General features: G+C 42.5%; 1 protein-coding gene across 1 annotated transcript; it reads right to left on the bottom strand.

Annotated features, from left to right (window-relative positions):
• Positions 1–1353: 1353 nt before the first annotated feature.
• On the bottom strand, positions 1354–10215 carry GEM (GTP binding protein overexpressed in skeletal muscle). Its single transcript, XM_066547891.1, has 5 exons — positions 10113–10215; positions 8040–8382; positions 4896–4972; positions 4210–4414; positions 1354–2593 (listed from the first exon to the last, which is right to left on the bottom strand). Exons 2-5 carry the CDS (start codon positions 8371–8373, stop codon positions 2316–2318), a joined length of 894 nt encoding a protein of 297 aa, XP_066403988.1. The 5' UTR covers positions 8374–8382; positions 10113–10215; the 3' UTR covers positions 1354–2315.
• Positions 10216–18275: the final 8060 nt, after the last annotated feature.

Genomic DNA, 18275 nt, shown 5'->3' with positions numbered 1-18275 from the left:
TCAGGTGACATGCCATGGCCACTGCACAGCTCTTTGTGGCAGCTTGTGACATCTCAGGGGAATGGGCCTACCTCACTGGATTTTTTTCTTTGAAAAATTGTATGTTTTAGAAAGAAATTCTGTTATCTTGGAAGGAGTGGAAGGAGATGAGCAAGGTTATGAAAACTTACGGGGCAATTCCAAATTTTTATCATGCCATCAATGTATCCTGATATCATAATGATGTTATGAACATATGAACATGCATGAACCCTTTTATTCCTAAGGGCTGTATGTATGATCAACATGGACATTTTGCATTTCTTCAAAACCTGATTGGTTTAGATTTGTAGCTTGACAGATATAGAATAAACTAAGGAAATGTGCTGCTTGCTTAAAGCTATACTTTCATTTCATAAATATAATCCTTAAAATTAATTTGTGCAATTTTGTTTTCATTTTTGAATGGGGGAAAGGTTCTGAGAGTTTAAAAGTTCTGAAAACTAAATTCTCTAGACTGCTCTGGGCTGACCTTAGGTTGCATGCTGACAGTTCAAAAGCATTTATCCAAAATGCAGCAACATGGATCTTGTCTGTGCTCATTTCCAAAGGGTTTTTTTCGTTGTTGTCAACACTTTATTCTAGATCAGAAATTTCCTTCCAGGGAGATCTTAATGCCACACAAGCATTGAGTCATTCTGTAATGGGATGTTATACCCCTAGAGAACTGCTAGAAGTCATCTCCTCAGCAGAGGAAATTGTGGGCAAACCCTCAGCAGGCTCATTCTGGTCCAGAGCATTTGGTACATGAAAACTGCAGCCCAAAATGGGAAATCCAAGTTTCACCTTGTTGGTGTTGCACGTTTTTAGCTTCATCATCTGTGAAGATGAGCTGCCAGGCTGGAGATTTGGCTTTTCTGAGTCACCAGAAAATGTAATGACTGTACCTCTGACCAGCATAGCCAAGAGGAAAATAGCACAAATATGCCCAACAGCAAGTGAGGATTAGGGCACACCATGCCAGCCACCTGCTTTCTGTCCATTTCACTTCTCTTCATCTCCAAAACTGGGGTAACAGTACTCATCTACATTTCTAAAGTGTTTCTAGGCTAAAAGCCAAACACCTTTGCTAGAAGTGATTTATTTTTAACTCTGTCACCCCAACCCCATTTTTATGTGAGGGATATTGTGCACTTGTCTTTGAGGCTCCTGGTGCTTCCTGCCTTGAGATGCTAGGTTGCTGTGTAACCTGTGCTCAGAGAGGTAAGGAATCCTCACTGCACCTCTCAAGAAGCAAACTTGCCCAGCATGCACAATCTTTTCTCTACTTGAAAACATTCTTAGGGATTTTATACTGAGGCTCAAAGGCAGTCATATATTTTATTTATTTTATTACAAGGCATGTAAGTAAAAACTTGCATATCTGAAAAAAGATATTAGATAGAAAACAGTAATAAAATTAACATTATTATCTTAAGAAAATTGGTAATAAATACATTTCCCCTTGACATTAAAATGCTTGTTATTTTGCACAACAATAAATACAGCATAGCTCTGGCATAGAGAAAGGCCAAGGATGGATACAAGAAGTCCACGTGGTGGCATAAAAAAGCTCAGGTGATTTTTAAAGGTTTGGCATCCTGCACTTGATGCACTTTGATACAACTTGCACTTTAATTTTAATTTTACTATGATTTTTAAGCAGTCCCATAATATGAAAACATGAGAGGAAAATTTGTTTGACTGTAGGATTTTTCCTTTAAATATTTTCAAAGTAAGAGATGTGTAAACTCACTGAAACTAATCCTCAAAATAAAGAAAAAATACCAAACAGGTATCTTTGTGGTTATTCTACAAATGCTTTTTTTTTCAGCTGTGGGTGCTCAAGCCTGACCAGACAACTGACAAGGGACCAATCTCCAGTCAGTTCCTCAATTCTTTGCACATTTTTAAAAAAGAAATATTACTAGCAAGGAGAAAGAGTAAAGACAGTAGTATTCACTTCCCAAGTTATGGCGTTTGAGGTTCTTACACTATTATCCAAAGGTGAGAGGAGAAAGAACAGGTGTATTCCAGAACAGCTCCCAGCATAACTTTGGGTCATTCTGGTCTATGCTTTTCTTTTAAAACTACTGACAAAAAAAAAAAATCAGAAAAAAAAAAGGAAGAGCTATTTCCATGCACTGTGCTGTTCTTATGCCAGCACATATCATCACAATCACAGCTGTGAACCTAAGTCACTGATAGCCCAATCTAATATAGATTGATTGATTGTCCTATGACAAAGTTAGATAATGTCCGCAAAATGCCACAAGCTCTGGCAGAGTCCAGTGTTCTTAAAGTACTGAGAGGTCATGGCAAGACTTGGACTTGAGTTTGAAGGCCATGTTCTTGTTGTTCTTGGCAACTATTTTGCCCCAAAACCGCCTGGCTTTCTTGGGGATGCTCTCTCTCCGTTTCTGTAGCGCCAGGCGCTTCTCGTTCTTTTCCTTGCTGTCCCTGCGGAGCCGGACTTGCCGCACGATGCCCTCGAAGAGCTCCTTCACGTTGTGCTGCACAGCTGCTGAGGTCTCGATGAACTTGCAGTCAAACACCACGGCACAGGCTCGCCCCTCTGCAAAATCCCAAGGTGGGAACATTACATGGGGTCACAGGGCCCACAGGGAGCAGGAACAAGCTGCCATGTGCAGGGAGTCAGAGCCACCGGGGAATTCCTCAAACCCAATATAGGCACAGAAAAGTCTTTAATCACCTGGTGCTGCCTGCTAGCCCAGGATCCATCTGCCCTGTGTCACAGCTGCTCCCCAGAGGGAGTGGGGGGTGTATGGGGGGTAAATCCCCTCCCAGTAAAGCCCAGCCCGCAGTGCTGGCTGTGAAGATAGCACAGAATGATGGACTTGAGCCACCGAGACACTGAAGGCTGGGAGGTCAGCAATGCCTCAACACCACCTGACCATCTGCAATACACACTCCCTCAAGCTGATGATGGCACTCTCCAGGCATACAGCACAGCACTGGGGGCAGAGCACTTTCCTCCTTCAAGGGCCATGGGTATAAACCACAGCCCTAGAACTGTGACAATTTCAGTGAGAACAGACACAAAACCCATGTACAAAACCCTTAACAAAGGGTGTCTATGGCTTTAGGGGTGCATCTGAAGTCATAGTTCTTATTCTCAAATACATGAGCCTAAGCTAAACCTGACAGCTGTCTTCCACACAAGCCAATTTCTGGCTTGCTGTGAATTCATCGCCAGGGCCATTAAAGTGACATGGATTCACCTGCCATCTTTCTAAGGAACTTTCAATCTGGGCAAAGAGGAATGAGAAGGCAACCCTGGGCTCCCTATGAACCCCTCAGTTCAAGCTCTTCACTTGGGGCAGCTGTGACAGGAGCCAGAGGAACTGCACACATCCATAAAGCAAAGAAAAAAGTCTAGCTCAGCTGGGAAACAGAAGAGCAGTACAGCTGCAGAGAGAAGAAAATGCTGAGGAGAAGATCCCATGTTTCTGATGGGCCAAGATAAGAACATCTAATGCATGGCTGTGTACTACAGTGTGCTACCTCAGCTTCAGGGAAGACTCTCCAAGAAGATATTTTATTGGCTGCAGATGTTGAGAGCCAGCAGCAGTGCTCCCAACACTATCTCCATTCCTATTTATGGGCTTAGTGGTTCCTCGTTTGTATGCAGCCAAAGAAAGGCTGATTTAGCATCCCAAAGCAAGGCAGTAAGGAGACCTCTTCTAAAAGGCTGCACAGTTCCTGCCTAGACTAGCAAAACAAAGATGGAGAGGGAATTTTAATTCGTCAGGGAGGATGGAGAATTGGTTATAAAGAAGAGAATTTTTGGCAGCAGAATAAAGGGGGCTAAACTTGTTATGCATAAACATGCATTGGGAATACAAAGGATTTCCAGCTACCAGAGAAATCACATATTGCAGTGGTCTTACACTAGGAGCTGGAAGGGAAGAAATCCCATTTATGATGGTACTTAATAAATATAGAGAAGGGATCATCTGATATATAACAGTATTACCAAGGAAGGCTTAAGGATATGGCAGACCCTACCCAGTCCTCTGCCCTCTGTTCCAGTCTTCTTTTATTTTATTACTCTTTTATTGCCTAGTCCTGATCACAATGTACTCCCTCAGCCAGAGCACTGCAGTTTGTCCAAAAGCTACTAGATGACTTTTAATGTTTATCTCAGGTTTATGCTCATAATTTCCTTACCTGCCACTGAAACTTCACGGCACCTGACAAGGTCACTTTTGTTGCCAACCAAAATAATGGGGATATCTTCTTTCTGGCGTGCCCTGCGGAGCTGTATCCTGAGCTCAGAGGCCTTCTCAAAGCTTGCCCGGTCTGTGATGGAGTAGACGATCAAGTAGGCGTCTCCCACTTGCATGCAGTGCTCTCGAATCCATTCTCCCTCTCGCTGTTCAAATTAAATGGTCAGACATCGTTATGCCCAGAGCAGATTTTACTTAGAAAGTAAAACATTAGAGAATCCAAATGCATTCCTGCTCTAAACTGTAATGGGTATGGTTTGAATCACAGTTATACTACAAGTAATTCCAAAGTGGTGATGGTATGAATACTTCACCACAAAGGAGGGCAAAAAATTGCCCCAGATAATTTATTGTGCTGGCTCTAGGCTGGAATGAAAAGGGTCTGGAAAGAAAGCTTGAATGTTTTGTTTTATCATTAAAAAAAATGAAAACTTGCACTTCTCAGACTCCCCGTGCAGAGACATTAGGCATGTTTGCCTTGACATTGGGTAGGGTTAATCCTATATCTTCCCTGATTCTGCTGTATGGAAACACCTATTTTCTTTCACAAAGATAACTTGTTTTTTATATTAGCAGTTATTCATATACACTTTCTTGTCAGCATTTGACTGGAACAAATTAAAGTACCTTATTATCCCACATGTCAAGCAGAATAACAGTCGCACTTTCCCCATCCACCATCAGGGTTCTTTCATACGTGTCTTCTGGAGAGAAAAGCAGAAAGGTTGGTGATATATTATTGTGTTTCATCGTATACATTAAAAAATCCAAGTTGTTGAATGTGGGGGATTTGTTGGCAGAGTTATTGAGCCAAATTTTAGGCCGGCTCACATCCAGTTCTTTCCTCATTTCCATCCGCACTGAATCTGCACTCTGTTCATTATTGGTTGCCTTACTTTCCATGATAGATGAAAGATCAGGAAACAAAATGTTCATTATTTTGGCTGATAGTCTCTTTATCTTATGTGGGAGAGAAAAAATAGAACCAGTGGAAGAAATAACCAAAGGCTGAACATTTGCCCCATGGGAGCAGCAGAGTCCAGCAAGGCTGAGTAATGGAAAATATTTGCTTTCTCTTTAGCATGGACAATTTACGGGTGAACAGTCACTGCAGCTGAGAGCAATACAGCAAACAGCCTACCAAGTGAGGAGGACAGGGTGTTGTGAGACAACAGCTGTTGAGTTTGAGAGACACTGAGACTGCAGTTGCACATTCTCTCCCATTACACAGTTTCCCACATCACCTTTGATGTCAAATAGCAGAAAAATGAAAAAAGCACAGGTCAGCTATTTTGTACTGCAGCCATAAAAATTCATGCCTAGATTAGAAATGCCATGTGGCAAAGTTCTGCCTAAGGCGGGATCTAAAGGGGGCTGTTGCCACTCTGAATTTTGATCAACCCTTGCTGTGAAATCTGCTTCAAATACCAATCTTTCTTCTTTTCACCAAAGCTGGGGACATTAGGATGAGCAGTGAGAAGTTTGGACCCATTTCTAATCTCACACTAGTGGCCAGTGGAAAAAAAAAAAACAGTTTTAAGGTACTGCAGCATTTAAAGGATCTGTCCCAATCACACTTGTACATAGGGTTGTGTCTAACCTGTGCCTCATAAGACTTCTGCTGGGCACTGATGAAGTGAACTTTCCCCTAAATTGTAATCAGAGCCTTTCCTCAAAGCTATGGATCCACATCCCAGTAAAAGAATAAGCCAAAAATATTACACATTTAAAATAAAGTCAAATGGGACCATGCTTAAAATGTCAAGACTAAAAAGACAGAGCTAATCACTAGGAGTGGTTTCCCTTGAGGTCCCAAGAGTATGAGGCTTGTGTTCATGAGTTAGCTTCATCTTACAGTCAGTAGCAAAGCCCCTCCATAAAAGCAGCTGTGCTTCTCTGTAAGCTGGCTACCCTGAAACTATCCTCTCATGTAATTAAATTTCCAGTGTGTAAGCTAAAGTTCCAGTTTGTAATGCTAAAGTAAATAGTTCCTTCAAGTGACTGAGCATCTGTGCAAGAACAAGCTCCATGCACACCAGAGGACAAAATCCAGAAGACTCCTTCTGCACTGCATTACATATAGAAAAGCTACAAATGCATGATCACACTCCTTGAAAATACTATGCCTAAATAATCATATTCAGCACTCATTTGCACCTTGGTCAATCCTAAGGAACTTCTATAAAATATAAAAAACACTGAAAGTGAGCACTTAGTTCATTTCATGCTGTTTTTGAAGCTGACAATAAAAAAGAGAGATAACAGCAAGACTTCCAATTATCTCTTCAGAGCTGGCCTTGAAAAATCTGTCACTGCTATACTCCAAGGAATGCTGCTGGGAGTGTGATGGAAAGAGGAAACCACACAGCTTCACATGAGGGAAAAGAAAACTGCCTGACAGGGGTGTGCAAAGCAAATCAGCTGCACTTCCTGATGGCTTGTCCAAGGATCCTACTCTACTTCAGTCATTTAGCTCTAGGAAAACTTTTATCAGAGATACTCCAGGATGAGAAGCTGGTAGAGCTATGGAAAAAGTTGATGGCAGAAGCTGAAGGCAGAGCATGCCTAAATGAGTGAATCTGAAATCCCCCAAAGGCAAAAAACTCTGTGTCCCCAGTCTGAGACAGCAAGTAAGGAAAATTTGTATCACACCTTCCTGATACTGGGCTTTTTTAAATCCTGGGCAAAACTTCCCCTAACTGGAGAGTTAAACACACAAAAAAGAAGCTGTCCTGCCTATGCCCCACTGAAGGCTGGAAGAGAAGCCCAGAAAACACTGGCACCATCACACCAAGAGAATACAGGCAGGAGACAAAAGGGAGAGACAAAGAAAGCCCTGCACAGTGACAAAGAAAACCCATCAGCAAACTGCATGTCCCCTGAAAGCAACAGCAACTACGTCCTTGGAGACACAGCAGATTTCTGTGGCAGCACAACCCTTCCACATCAGCATCTGGCCCACAGCATAGCTCAGGACTTGGTGCTACAGCTTCACCTTCTGCATGGCCTGATCTTTGGGATTAAAGAACACTTGGCAATCCTAAACAAAGCAAGGCAGGGAAACAAGGGGCAAGCATCAAAGAGAACCCTACAGCTTGTGTCTTTCCCCCAATGGGCAACAGGACTTTTCCTACTCTGTTGAAGGACCTATATCTTTTTTCCTCCTGGAGGAGCCCATTCTGTGCAAATAACATGAAACAAGGTTTTTACTCAAAATTTCATTTATTTTACTCAAAGTCCATACAGCCTGTACTAAAGCAATGTGTTTATACAGAAAGGCTGAGATGACTTCTAATGGCAAATACTTTGGAAGTGACTTTTTGTTTATATATGATTTTAAAGTATTTAATTTTTGTAAATCATGAGGACCTTCAGTTGTTTTCTCTCCCACAAGGAAAGCTGGAGTCAGCCCTCTGATGGCACTGATGACACAAATGTTGGACCAGCATGAAAGCTGAAGCAGACTCTTGTGTAACATTATCACAGGTAGGAATGAGAGATTTTCAACAGGTATTTTGGAATTAATTAGTGTGGGAATCTGAATTGCTCTCTTTCAGTGGCTTTGATTCATTGTTGGAGAGTATCTTACTCATTTTGTTGTTTTCTTGTTTTCTTAAAGAAGGTGCTTGAGTTCAATCAGTTTTGATACTCACATCCAATCACTTGCTACTTCTGGTTTACATTAAACAGCCTCTCTCTTTTTCTGTGCCAATTACTACAGGCAGAGCCGACTGCAAGCAAACCCCAACACCCCAGAACACAATTACCTACCTCCCAGCACCTCACAGTCACTGTCAATGCTGTCGTGCACCCCTGCAAAGATGTTGGCCAGCGAGGACTTGCCCACGCCGTGCTCCCCGATCAGCACCACGCGGTAGCAGCTGCTGCCAGACTCGGAGGAGATGACGGAGTCGGATGACTCCGAGGACCAGCTCCTTCTGTAATATTCATCAGGACTGATAGTGTATCGTTTCTGTGGGTGGTACTCATTGGAGTCTTTCTGGACCAGCAGATTCTTTCCATCAGCAGGGATGCTCCATCGCTGCTGCTGCTGGTGCATACTGCTGTTGTGGGTGCGACGCATGGTAACATTGTTGAGAGTCATTTTTAACCCCTAGTGAAAAACAGGGAAATCACAAATGTTACCCACAAAATATTTAGAAATGCTCTCTTACTAGCTTCAAGGGGCCACATCATGCTCCTCTATAGGGACCTAATATGTGAGAAAAGAAAAAATTAGTTTTTCTGCACTCTAGTGTACTTGGTGATGCACAAAGTATTTTAGTTATTAGCTAGTGAGACAGAGCCTGTTTCCCAGGGATAATCCCACCTCACATGCTAAATCTTATCTTGTTTAGCCTTTACTGGCTCCTGGCTGTGCTGGATGCAGCCCAGTCCTGGAAAGAGGGAGGCATTGCTGTGTCCCAGGAGGAGAAGGAGGGGACAGTGCTCAGCACACCAGTCCTACACAGCAGCTGCAGCCCTGCCGAGACACTGCCTGTGGTACAGGCAATGTTCACCTCCTTTTGGCATCACCAGGGACAAACAGGGACTCTGGTCTCTCTTGCCTCCAACTGCTGGTGCAGCTGGGTGTACAGCATCTTTCTCATTGACTCAGTTAAGAGCTGAAACTCTTGGCATCAAGTAAGGCATCATTCACTGCACTCTTGAGACAACCCTAGTACAAAAAGTCATGCAAGCAAGCCTTGCCATGATGGGGTGGATTTGGGTCTTGTCTGTGGCCAGGTAAACAAAGAATGATTCTGCCTCAGACAGTGACTTTTTGGCTGGTAAGAGGGAGAATGTAGTGAAATCCAACAGCTCTTCTGAGGAGGTATAAGTTATAGCTGTATCTCCCAGGAGATACAACTGAGAGTAAAGGCTCATTAATTTATAGATATTAAATCAATAACTTCATTACCACACAATTAATTAGTTAGGTTCACTCTTCTTACATAATCATAGCTCTTAATTATAATTTACTCAGCAAACTCTATTTTGCCTTGCTTGGAGGCAGAGAAGAGTGATGTCATTCTCACAGGCCAATACCTACCATTTTTAGGAAAGTTACTTTGATGCATTCCAGCTCCCAAAGTGACCATTATTTAGATATTTTCCTTTTTGCCCTATATCTGATGTTTCTCGGCTCCCTCCTCCATTTCAGTAAATAGGCTAATTGTCCATAAAATTCACCCAAGCACTTTCAAACCTCAATTATAGGTCATGAACAATAAAAAGAACAGTAAAGCAACAGGTACAAATTGCTATTCTTCTTCATACAAAACTGTCTGAAAACTTCTATGAATAAATTCCCAGCAGGACCTAGGACAAATATGTAGAAAAAGAACTGTCTGAATTTACTACAGAATACACAATATTTTCTCTGTAATGTGCAGTATTTTGGAGCAAAAGGAGATCGTTTACATGGTCCTAGTCACAGTAACTTTGTCAGCAAGAAATACATCTAAAGAAGAAATCACGCACTAAGCAAAGGCTTCTTCACAAACCAAATTAAATATTTACTGTGGTTGAATTCTAAAATGCACTTTTTCCTTGCAGTATGCCCATTGAAAAGACCAGATGAAAAAAGCCAGATCTGATTCAGTCAAACGGCAGAGAGTAACTCACAACCTGAAACAAGCAGTCACTCACAAAACCACCACAAACACAAACATTTTACAATTTAGCCTCTAACAAATTGTCATCCCTCATTATAAAAAGCCAAACGAGTCCCTGTCACACCCTGTGCTCCGAGCTCAAACTGGTTTTGCTACCCCATACTGCATTCAGCTGCCTGGGTCCCCAGCACCTCCAGGAAAAGACTGGGTCCAAAAGCACTCTTACTTGTGCCAGGCTCCCGCAGCCAGAGCAGTCCTTTGTTCCTGCCCTTCTCCCTCGCTGCGCTGTGGCACACTGAGCAGCTCTGCCGAAGTCAATCCTCCCCTGCTCTGGGACTGCCTCTTTAATTCTTTCTCAGCAAACCTGGTTTATATTAAGCCCATCTGATCAGAGACAGGGCTTTTCCGTGACGTGGCTGGACTTTCCATACAACAGCCAGCCCCCAGCTGGGGGAAAGCAGACATGCAGAAGAGAAAAACTTCTCTCAAAACAATCTCAAAAGACTTACTCAAAATCATGTGATTGTTTTAATATTGCCAGTAAAATAAACACTTTTGGTTCTTGCATGATGAAAACAGGAAAGTGGAACAAAAATAAATAATACATGTCATTTAGCCTCAGAGAGCTTTTAATTCAAATGTTATCAAAATTAATGATGATTTAAAATTTACCTAAGTTTATTTAATGCATGAACTTCTGTAAATGTATTATGTATCTGTTCTCTGTCTGCAAAACACACTTAACCTCCTTCTGGACAAAATATTTCTCTAGAATAAAAAATCTGAATGTTATTTGAAATTTTTTAGAAGTAAGAATATTATTCTAGGGGCTTTGTTGGGGTTTTGTTTGTTTCTTTGTTTTTAAAACTCCAATATTAACAAACCTGTTATTCTCTCTCAGCCTCCAAGTGACTGTACCCAGTCTCCTGAACTGTACAACCATCTCTCTTTCCCTTCTGCTCCAATATTTAATTACCAAGGGCTTGAAAAGACATCCAACTATGAATTCAGTGTTACTGCAGCTGGATGTTGGCAAAGATGCATCAGAGCACACAAAGTCTGCATAAAGTCACACAGTGTTGACACTGTGTACAGGAACAATCACTATATAGTGTACATATCACAAACCCAGGTCTGGTCCTTAGAAATTTATAACCTCACAGCTGATTAGTAGAAGAAATTTTGCCAGAAGGCAAGAAATCCAAACCTGTTCTAACTTGTAACAACATACTTCTTCATTAGCAAAGGAAGAGTAAGAAACTGTGACAGAACTACTTGCTAGGGCTACCACAACTTCTATATAAGTATACACAAACCCTGTAGCGAGCTCCCAGTTATCCAGACTCTGGATTAAATATAATGCGGTCCTACAGCTTTCTCTTATATTTACATATTTACATTTTATATTTACATTTATATTTACAATCTCCTGGTCCCTGAATCTGATAGGACAAGTTCTTATCCTAGAAAGTCTGAACAACTTCGGCTTTAAACAGAGGGAATTTTTTTTTCCATTCTACAGGCAAGCAAATCTTTAACTGACAATGTACCTGTATTGAAGGGAACGCTGATGTGCAGAAAACATCTCTTGCTAACACTGTAATTGAAATCTCCTTGCTTTGTTTCCCCTTTGGCTTTATTGCATTCCTGTGTCTTTCATGAGGGTTTTCAGGGACCTCCTAAGCCATTCTCAAGTTTTAAAAGCCTAGAGCTTTTCACAAACTAATAGGTACTCATCAATGTACATGAAAATTATGCAGATCTATCAAGGGCAGAATTGAGCAAAAATATGCCCTGATTTTCCTTCATGTGTATTTCAGTGCTTGGCAGCAGCTAAACTGGCCCCAGGTCCTGCATCTTCACCTCACTTGTCTCTTGCTCATCAGGCTCTGGGCCTCTGCTGCTGAGTGATAATCCCAAAGAACACAAAGTGCCACATCCCTCTGTGTAGGTTGTACAGAGGGGCTTGTAATACCTGCTGCACAAAATGTAACTACATCTCTGTCCAGGAAGGTTTGTGGCATGGACAGTACTTTGCAAAAATACCTTTCCTGTTGGCATACCCAACTGCAGTTGCTCATTTTTTTGAAACATGAAGGTGAGTGGGTGGTTGGAGTACTATGGACCTCAGGTTTGCATAGCTCTGTGTAAGTTGTCTGTAATTTGTCACTGCTGAGTAAAAAAGCAAAACCTGTCCACTGCAGGACTGGAGAGATTTATGGCCAGAGTGATTGCAGCAGAACTGCAGGCTCTAATGTCTCACCCAAATGTTTAACATATATCACAGCAGAAAGTGCAGACAGAAGAAATAAACCAAAGTCAGAAAAGCCTTTTTGTTTAGTTGTAGTTACTGTTAGATTAGGAATTGCTAGACATCATCTTTCATATCCTCTCCCTAAAATTCAAGACAGACAAAGAAAACACATCTCTCCAGAACCACACAATGTATCTCTTCCTTAAAGCCATCCAGAACAGTTGTCCCACCATGGCATGAAGCACTTGTACTTGGGGAACTTGTGCGTGTGTTTTCCTTTGTATTGTCTCTTCTGAGCCGACTCGGGTTTTCCAACTGGACAATTCACTCTCCAGGTTCCATTCTGCACTACCCACAGGATGTGGCGTTGCTGCTCCTCAGGGAATGCCAACAGCACTCATGAACTTCACTCACTCCATCTGTGGGGGAAACACTTTCTTAACTGTTTTTAAAGCTGGGGAGACATGCAGCCTTTTTAGCCTCCGGGTACTTACTTACAACGGATAACAGCAGGCTGATCACTGAAATATATGAACTGAGTCCTTCTCAGGGACAAAAACAATCCCCCAGATTGATGGAGACTGGTGCAGTCCTGGTCTGTTCAGCCCTTTTGCACTCTTTGCTGGTCAACACTTCTGCAAGTCTCGTGCCTGCCCAAGCTCAGGCACGAGAAGAGACAAACCATAAGGCCAGCGCTGTTGCAAAGCACACGAGTGCTTGAACGTAACTGCCTGGTGCAATACCAAAAGTCAGGGCCATTGTTTTTCTTCCATCTTATCCACTCTCTGTTTCATTAATCACATCTTAAAGGAATTCTCCCTGCAGCCAGGATGAAGTAAACATTGCAGAGTAGCGGTTCTGCAATCCTTCCCCAGCCAATTACAATTAGACCAGGTGATGCCCAGAGCAATTAGGCAGAAATTTTCCATTGGATATAAAAGCAGTGCTTTTTAGCTGACACTTAATTAGCCAGTTTGAATTTATATATATGATGGCAAAAGTAGTTTCTCAAACCTTCTGGTGTAAGGGTTGTCCACAGAGAGGACATAAACAATCTCGGAGTGGGAGGGAAATTCATGAGAGGAAAAAAAAATTTTAAAAAGCAGGAAAAACAAAATTCAGATTTCATTCAATGAAAACTGAATGCAGCATGTTTGAAAGTACACTTTCTCCCCATGCAACCAGCAGAGAAGTTCACCTTCATCTTTCCCCTCAGAAGGCCTGACTGAGTAGCCTTTGTTCCCAGCAGTGAGTTGCCTGCACAGGCAGTGAATGAGGTCTGCCTCTCCTCCAGACCATTGTGGCATTTCACATTTTGCTCTGCTTCTCACATCTGGCAGTGCTGGCAGGCCCCTGGCTATTCTCAGCCCTACCAAAAACAGCATCTATGGACAGAAATTAATTTGAGTGCTGGGCTGGATAGTGCTGGACACACTGGGAGTGCCCACAGTCACTGCACGTCCTCCCTAGGGAAGCTGCTCCATTGTCACCATTCATTCCTTCTGCACAGGCAGCCACAGGCAGCTTGGTGAGCAAATGTAGTACAAAAGGCAAAAATAGATGTGGGATGAAGCAGCACTAGGCCCACAGCAGTGGGACCACTGGATTACTTACACCAACTTATGTCCACAGCTTTGCCTTTGCCGATCCCAATTCACATCCAATGACTCAGTGTGAAGTGTCATACTGACTGAAAAGGTACAAGGGATCAAACACTCTGAGACTGGGATGTATGAGGTAGGGAAGTGAAGGATTATATGCCTTAAGTAAATTACTGAGGATTTTAAGAGAGGGACAGGGCAGAGAAAGACACTGAGAAATTAAGGAATAATAAAACATTGTTTCATTTTAAGGGATGCAATCAGAACCACCTGAAAGTGCCAGCATCCAATCTAAAAAATTGCTCTTTTCAGTGGAGTAGATTTGGTAGGCCCTGCTCCTAGAGTTGCCTCCAGGGAGTACTGGATTTGTTCCACCAGCTCCTTTCCTTCCACATCACAGCAGCACTTTTACAATTCTTTAACTGAGCACTGAAGTGGAACATGGCCCTTTGGTGATGGGCACAAGGATAGGGAAGAAGCACTGATCTGCACAAGTTAGCTGTAAAAGCCAGCATTACAGTTCTCAGGGAATAGGATTGCCTTTAATCAGCTGACTCATTGGAGAACCTCTTATTAGTCTATTGCAGATAATCTGGATTCTGATGTACCAAAAGGAACGTGTGTTCTATATCTGTGCACTGCAGAGCTTTGTTGACTATAACCAGTGTCCAAAGGTATTTTCCTCATTAATGCATTAAGCCAGCACAGTGGAAGACTCAGCAGAAAATGAGAAATGAGCAGCCAGGGGAAGCAATGCAGCTCAGATCGTAATAAAATACAAGTTACTTTTTAGTCTAGTTAACTGAAAAGAAATGAAAAGAACTGTCAGCTTTGAGGGGAGAAAAAAGAGCAATGATAAAAAGTAAATGGCAAAACTGGATTATTTCAGTAAGAGTTACTTAGCAAAAGGACTGCCTTTTTCCCTGCACTCAATGACGTTAATGAATAATTGTCCAGGGAATGGGATTAAGTCATATATGGCATAAATAAATGTGCTTTTCAATGCAAATTTTAAAAAATCGTATAATACTAACAATAGTTGAATGTGAGCTAGCCATAAATTTTTTCAAATACTGAGCTAAAAAAACCTTTAGATGAATGGCACCAGCACAGAAGACTTTTTTGTAGCTGGGACCCTTGTAGTATGCCACAGTCCTCAGTGCAATCAGGTTCAGGAGCCACTGTGTCCTTTGCAGCTACAGGATTCACAGAGTTTTACATCTTGATTTTATACCACTAAGTGAAGATAGTAATTTAAAAATAGGCAAATGCTGCATCAGCAAACCATAGGTTAGAAACTTCAGCAGAACAATGATCTTATTCTGATCTTCAGACCTGTTGAAGGGAGATCCAGGAAAAGGTCTTTTGCTCTAAATGCAATTTCTTCTTCACTTTGCTTTCCAAGACTCTTACACCGAGTGCAGCCAACAATAATTATCAATACTCAGGCATACTCACACAGAAATACAAAGGAAGCCCTGACAATAGAAGCAAATCTACTTTAAAAATATTCCACATGGTGGTCAGATCTTGACTTTCAGGTCCTAGATTGCATTTATCTACAAAACAAGCTATCCTAGGATGGCAAGAGAGCACCACTGAGTTCTCTGACCCACCTTGGCTTGCAAAACACCTTCTGTTTTGCATAATCAAAAAATGTTTTTGGCTCATTGTCTGAGTGGAGGAGTCCTACTTCTGGGTCAAGGCTGACATGAGCAGGGTGGAGGAGCCCTGGAAGAATGGGCAGGGCTGTGGGTGTCCTCAGGACCCCAACTCCCACCTGGTGCACTCCTTGAGGAAAGGTGGTGGCACATGGTTGAGGCAGAGCTGGATTTGCTTGGGCTGGTTCAGTCCAGGTCACACCAGGTCTTTCACTCACATTTGCACCAGGAGAAAAGTGTTGGGCTGAAACACATGTCACACAAAACACATGGCAGTGGCTAAACCAGCTCTTCCTCCAAAACATTGGGTCACAGCTGGGGTGTGGTGTCTGGGTGTCATATCCTTTCCCAGCTCTCCTTATTGTGCAGTCAACCAGCAGTCAAAACCACAGCTAAATATGGTCTTGTTGGAGGGAGCTCTGATCTCTCCCCGTTTACAGTATCGTCCACCCCAGTGTCCCTGGTTCAGCGTTCAGCTGCCTGCTTGCCACACTAGCACCCAGTAAAGTGATGCTTCATGTGATTGCCCAGTGATTCACTGCCTTGTTTGGATTTTCTGGCTCCTGGGCTCATGTTTATCAGCAAAACACACACTCTCCCGTGTCAGGCTTTAAGCGGATTGGAGCCACACAAAATGCCTTTGAGCAAGATGCGCTACACAGTCAGGCATAAATAATGTCTACTTAATTGAACAACAGCATCTCTTTTATTTACATGGCTTTACCCTTATGTCATTTATTATGTACTTTCCACTTTCCAAAATATAAGATGCGATAATGGACCTATAACTGAAGACACATTGTTTATTTTCTTTTTGGATAGCTAATTCTTCACCTCTGTTGTACAGTGTTCATGGCAGGTGAACTGAGCACTGGCCCCTGCAGGTAGGATTAATTTCACCTCATTCAAACTGCTTGCCTTGTTTCCAGAGTGAAGCAGACAGGGTTAACCAAGTAGCTCCAGGGTGATTCATCTAACACAGGTTGATGAATCATGGAGATGCCTCTCTCCCCACTGACCACAGAGGGTTGGGGAGATGAGTCTCTCTGCACTAATGCTGATTTTAAACTGCACTGTCTGAAAGCTGTACTGGCAGTCAAGTGAAATGAAGAAATCCTTAATGGCCTAAAGGGTAATTTTGATGATGCTTTTTACTGATGTCCTTTTCAGGTGGGCAATAAGTATGACAAGGTTTAAGATTTAATCATTGCATATGGTTAGAATTTTCCTGCTCTCATACAGAGGGTGCATAAATACACAAAGCAACTTGGCTATAAAACAGGAGAAACCTTTACTGGGTGCCACATTCACCACGGATGGCAACAGGGGTCTTTTCCCAGTAGCTGCTGAGACACTTCTGGGGAGGAATTAGTTCTGCTGCCATCCCCGGTGACCAAGCACCAACTGCTGTTTCTTCACAGCCTCAGACGTATGACGACATATGGCTTGTGGAGTTTTCTGCCCTGCTTCTGCAAGCCAGTGCATGCTGTCAGTGCATCACTACAGACACGTCCTGCTCCGTCCAGCAGGCCTCCTGAGAAAGGGAGATCACAGCTAGCATGTTTTTCAGGGAGCATACTCAGTAAAACAGCAGCAGTTACAATGCTGTCAGCTGCAATCTTATGCTGTGAAGCCAGTTCCTTGGCACTGAAGGCTCTTGGGTTCTGTAGGAGCCAGAAAAGGGAGGCACAGCTGCAGGAGGATCTTCTTGAGCCCTCTAGCTAGGACACACACATGCACACGTGGATGATGATGATGATCAAGCATGTAGAGTGACCTCCTACAACTGCTAGTTTGTCTTTTTCTTTCTCTCTATTGTTTTAATCAAATTTATTCATTTTGAAAGCAGGCAGTAAACAGAGGAGCTGGGCATAGAAAAAAAAGCCATCATTAATAACTCTAATCAACCATCTTGATGACTAGCAGAACTTCCAATAATTTCACTGCAATGTGCTCCAGTGCAAATCATATTTCTACCTCTCTGTGATAGTGTGAGACAACACCATCCTTCTCAGCAGTGAACTCTGCAAAGTCTCTGTCATGTTTTCCCTCCTTTACAGCAATTAACACATCTTTTAATACTTTCTGAGCATTTTCTACACTAAAATTTCTTATTAATAAGGGAAGAATTTTTCTCATCATCTCACCAAGCATGCTACTGATTAAAAGATGCAAGTGACTAGAAAAGAAGTGTCACTTGTGCATCAAGCCCATTTCTCAGGTGAGCTGCTCTGAACTGGGTACCTGACATGCATTGTTCTTGTGAAGCACAAAATTTGAAAAACTAGTAGGAAAAAGTTTTGATTTTTTTGAGGCTGTGGAAGTAGCCCTGTTTTTCACTAATCCTCTGTTACTGGGAGTTTACTCAACGGTCAGGCTGGCAGTTTGAGAAGCTAAAAGCAAAATAGCTAATTCAAAGTCACAAGCTCAAGGAATGGATTTCTAGCATGACTTCTAAACTAGATCTGATTGTTGATGCTCTACAATCTCAGTTCTATGAGCTCCCATTTGGAGCTGAGCAGGGGAGGCAGCTGCACAGCCCCTCTGTCCCTCCCACCGCACTGTGCCCTCTCTGCAGCCCTGCTCTGACAGATTTTAAACAATTCTGTCACGCTGTCAAGTAAGACCCACAAACATGAACTGAAATGATAAAACATATCAACAAAGAGAGAAGCAAGGGGGAACAATACAGACACGTCCCTTTGCAAAAGGCAGAGAAAATATTTTGATCTCCTAGTTACAAGCCCACTCCTGGTTGACTTCTGACCCAAGACTCTGCTGCTGACAATTACATCACCCCTGCTGGCCAGTATAACTCTACCTCCAGTAGCTCTTTGCCTTGTTAGCAGGGTATGCAGAAGAGCAACTTCATC

Source organism: Molothrus aeneus, chromosome 1 (genome assembly GCF_037042795.1).
Source record: "Molothrus aeneus isolate 106 chromosome 1, BPBGC_Maene_1.0, whole genome shotgun sequence".
Classification (NCBI taxonomy): domain Eukaryota; kingdom Metazoa; phylum Chordata; class Aves; order Passeriformes; family Icteridae; genus Molothrus; species Molothrus aeneus.
The sequence above is the reverse complement of the archived record's forward strand: the minus strand, read 5'-3'. Positions and strand labels throughout refer to the sequence as shown.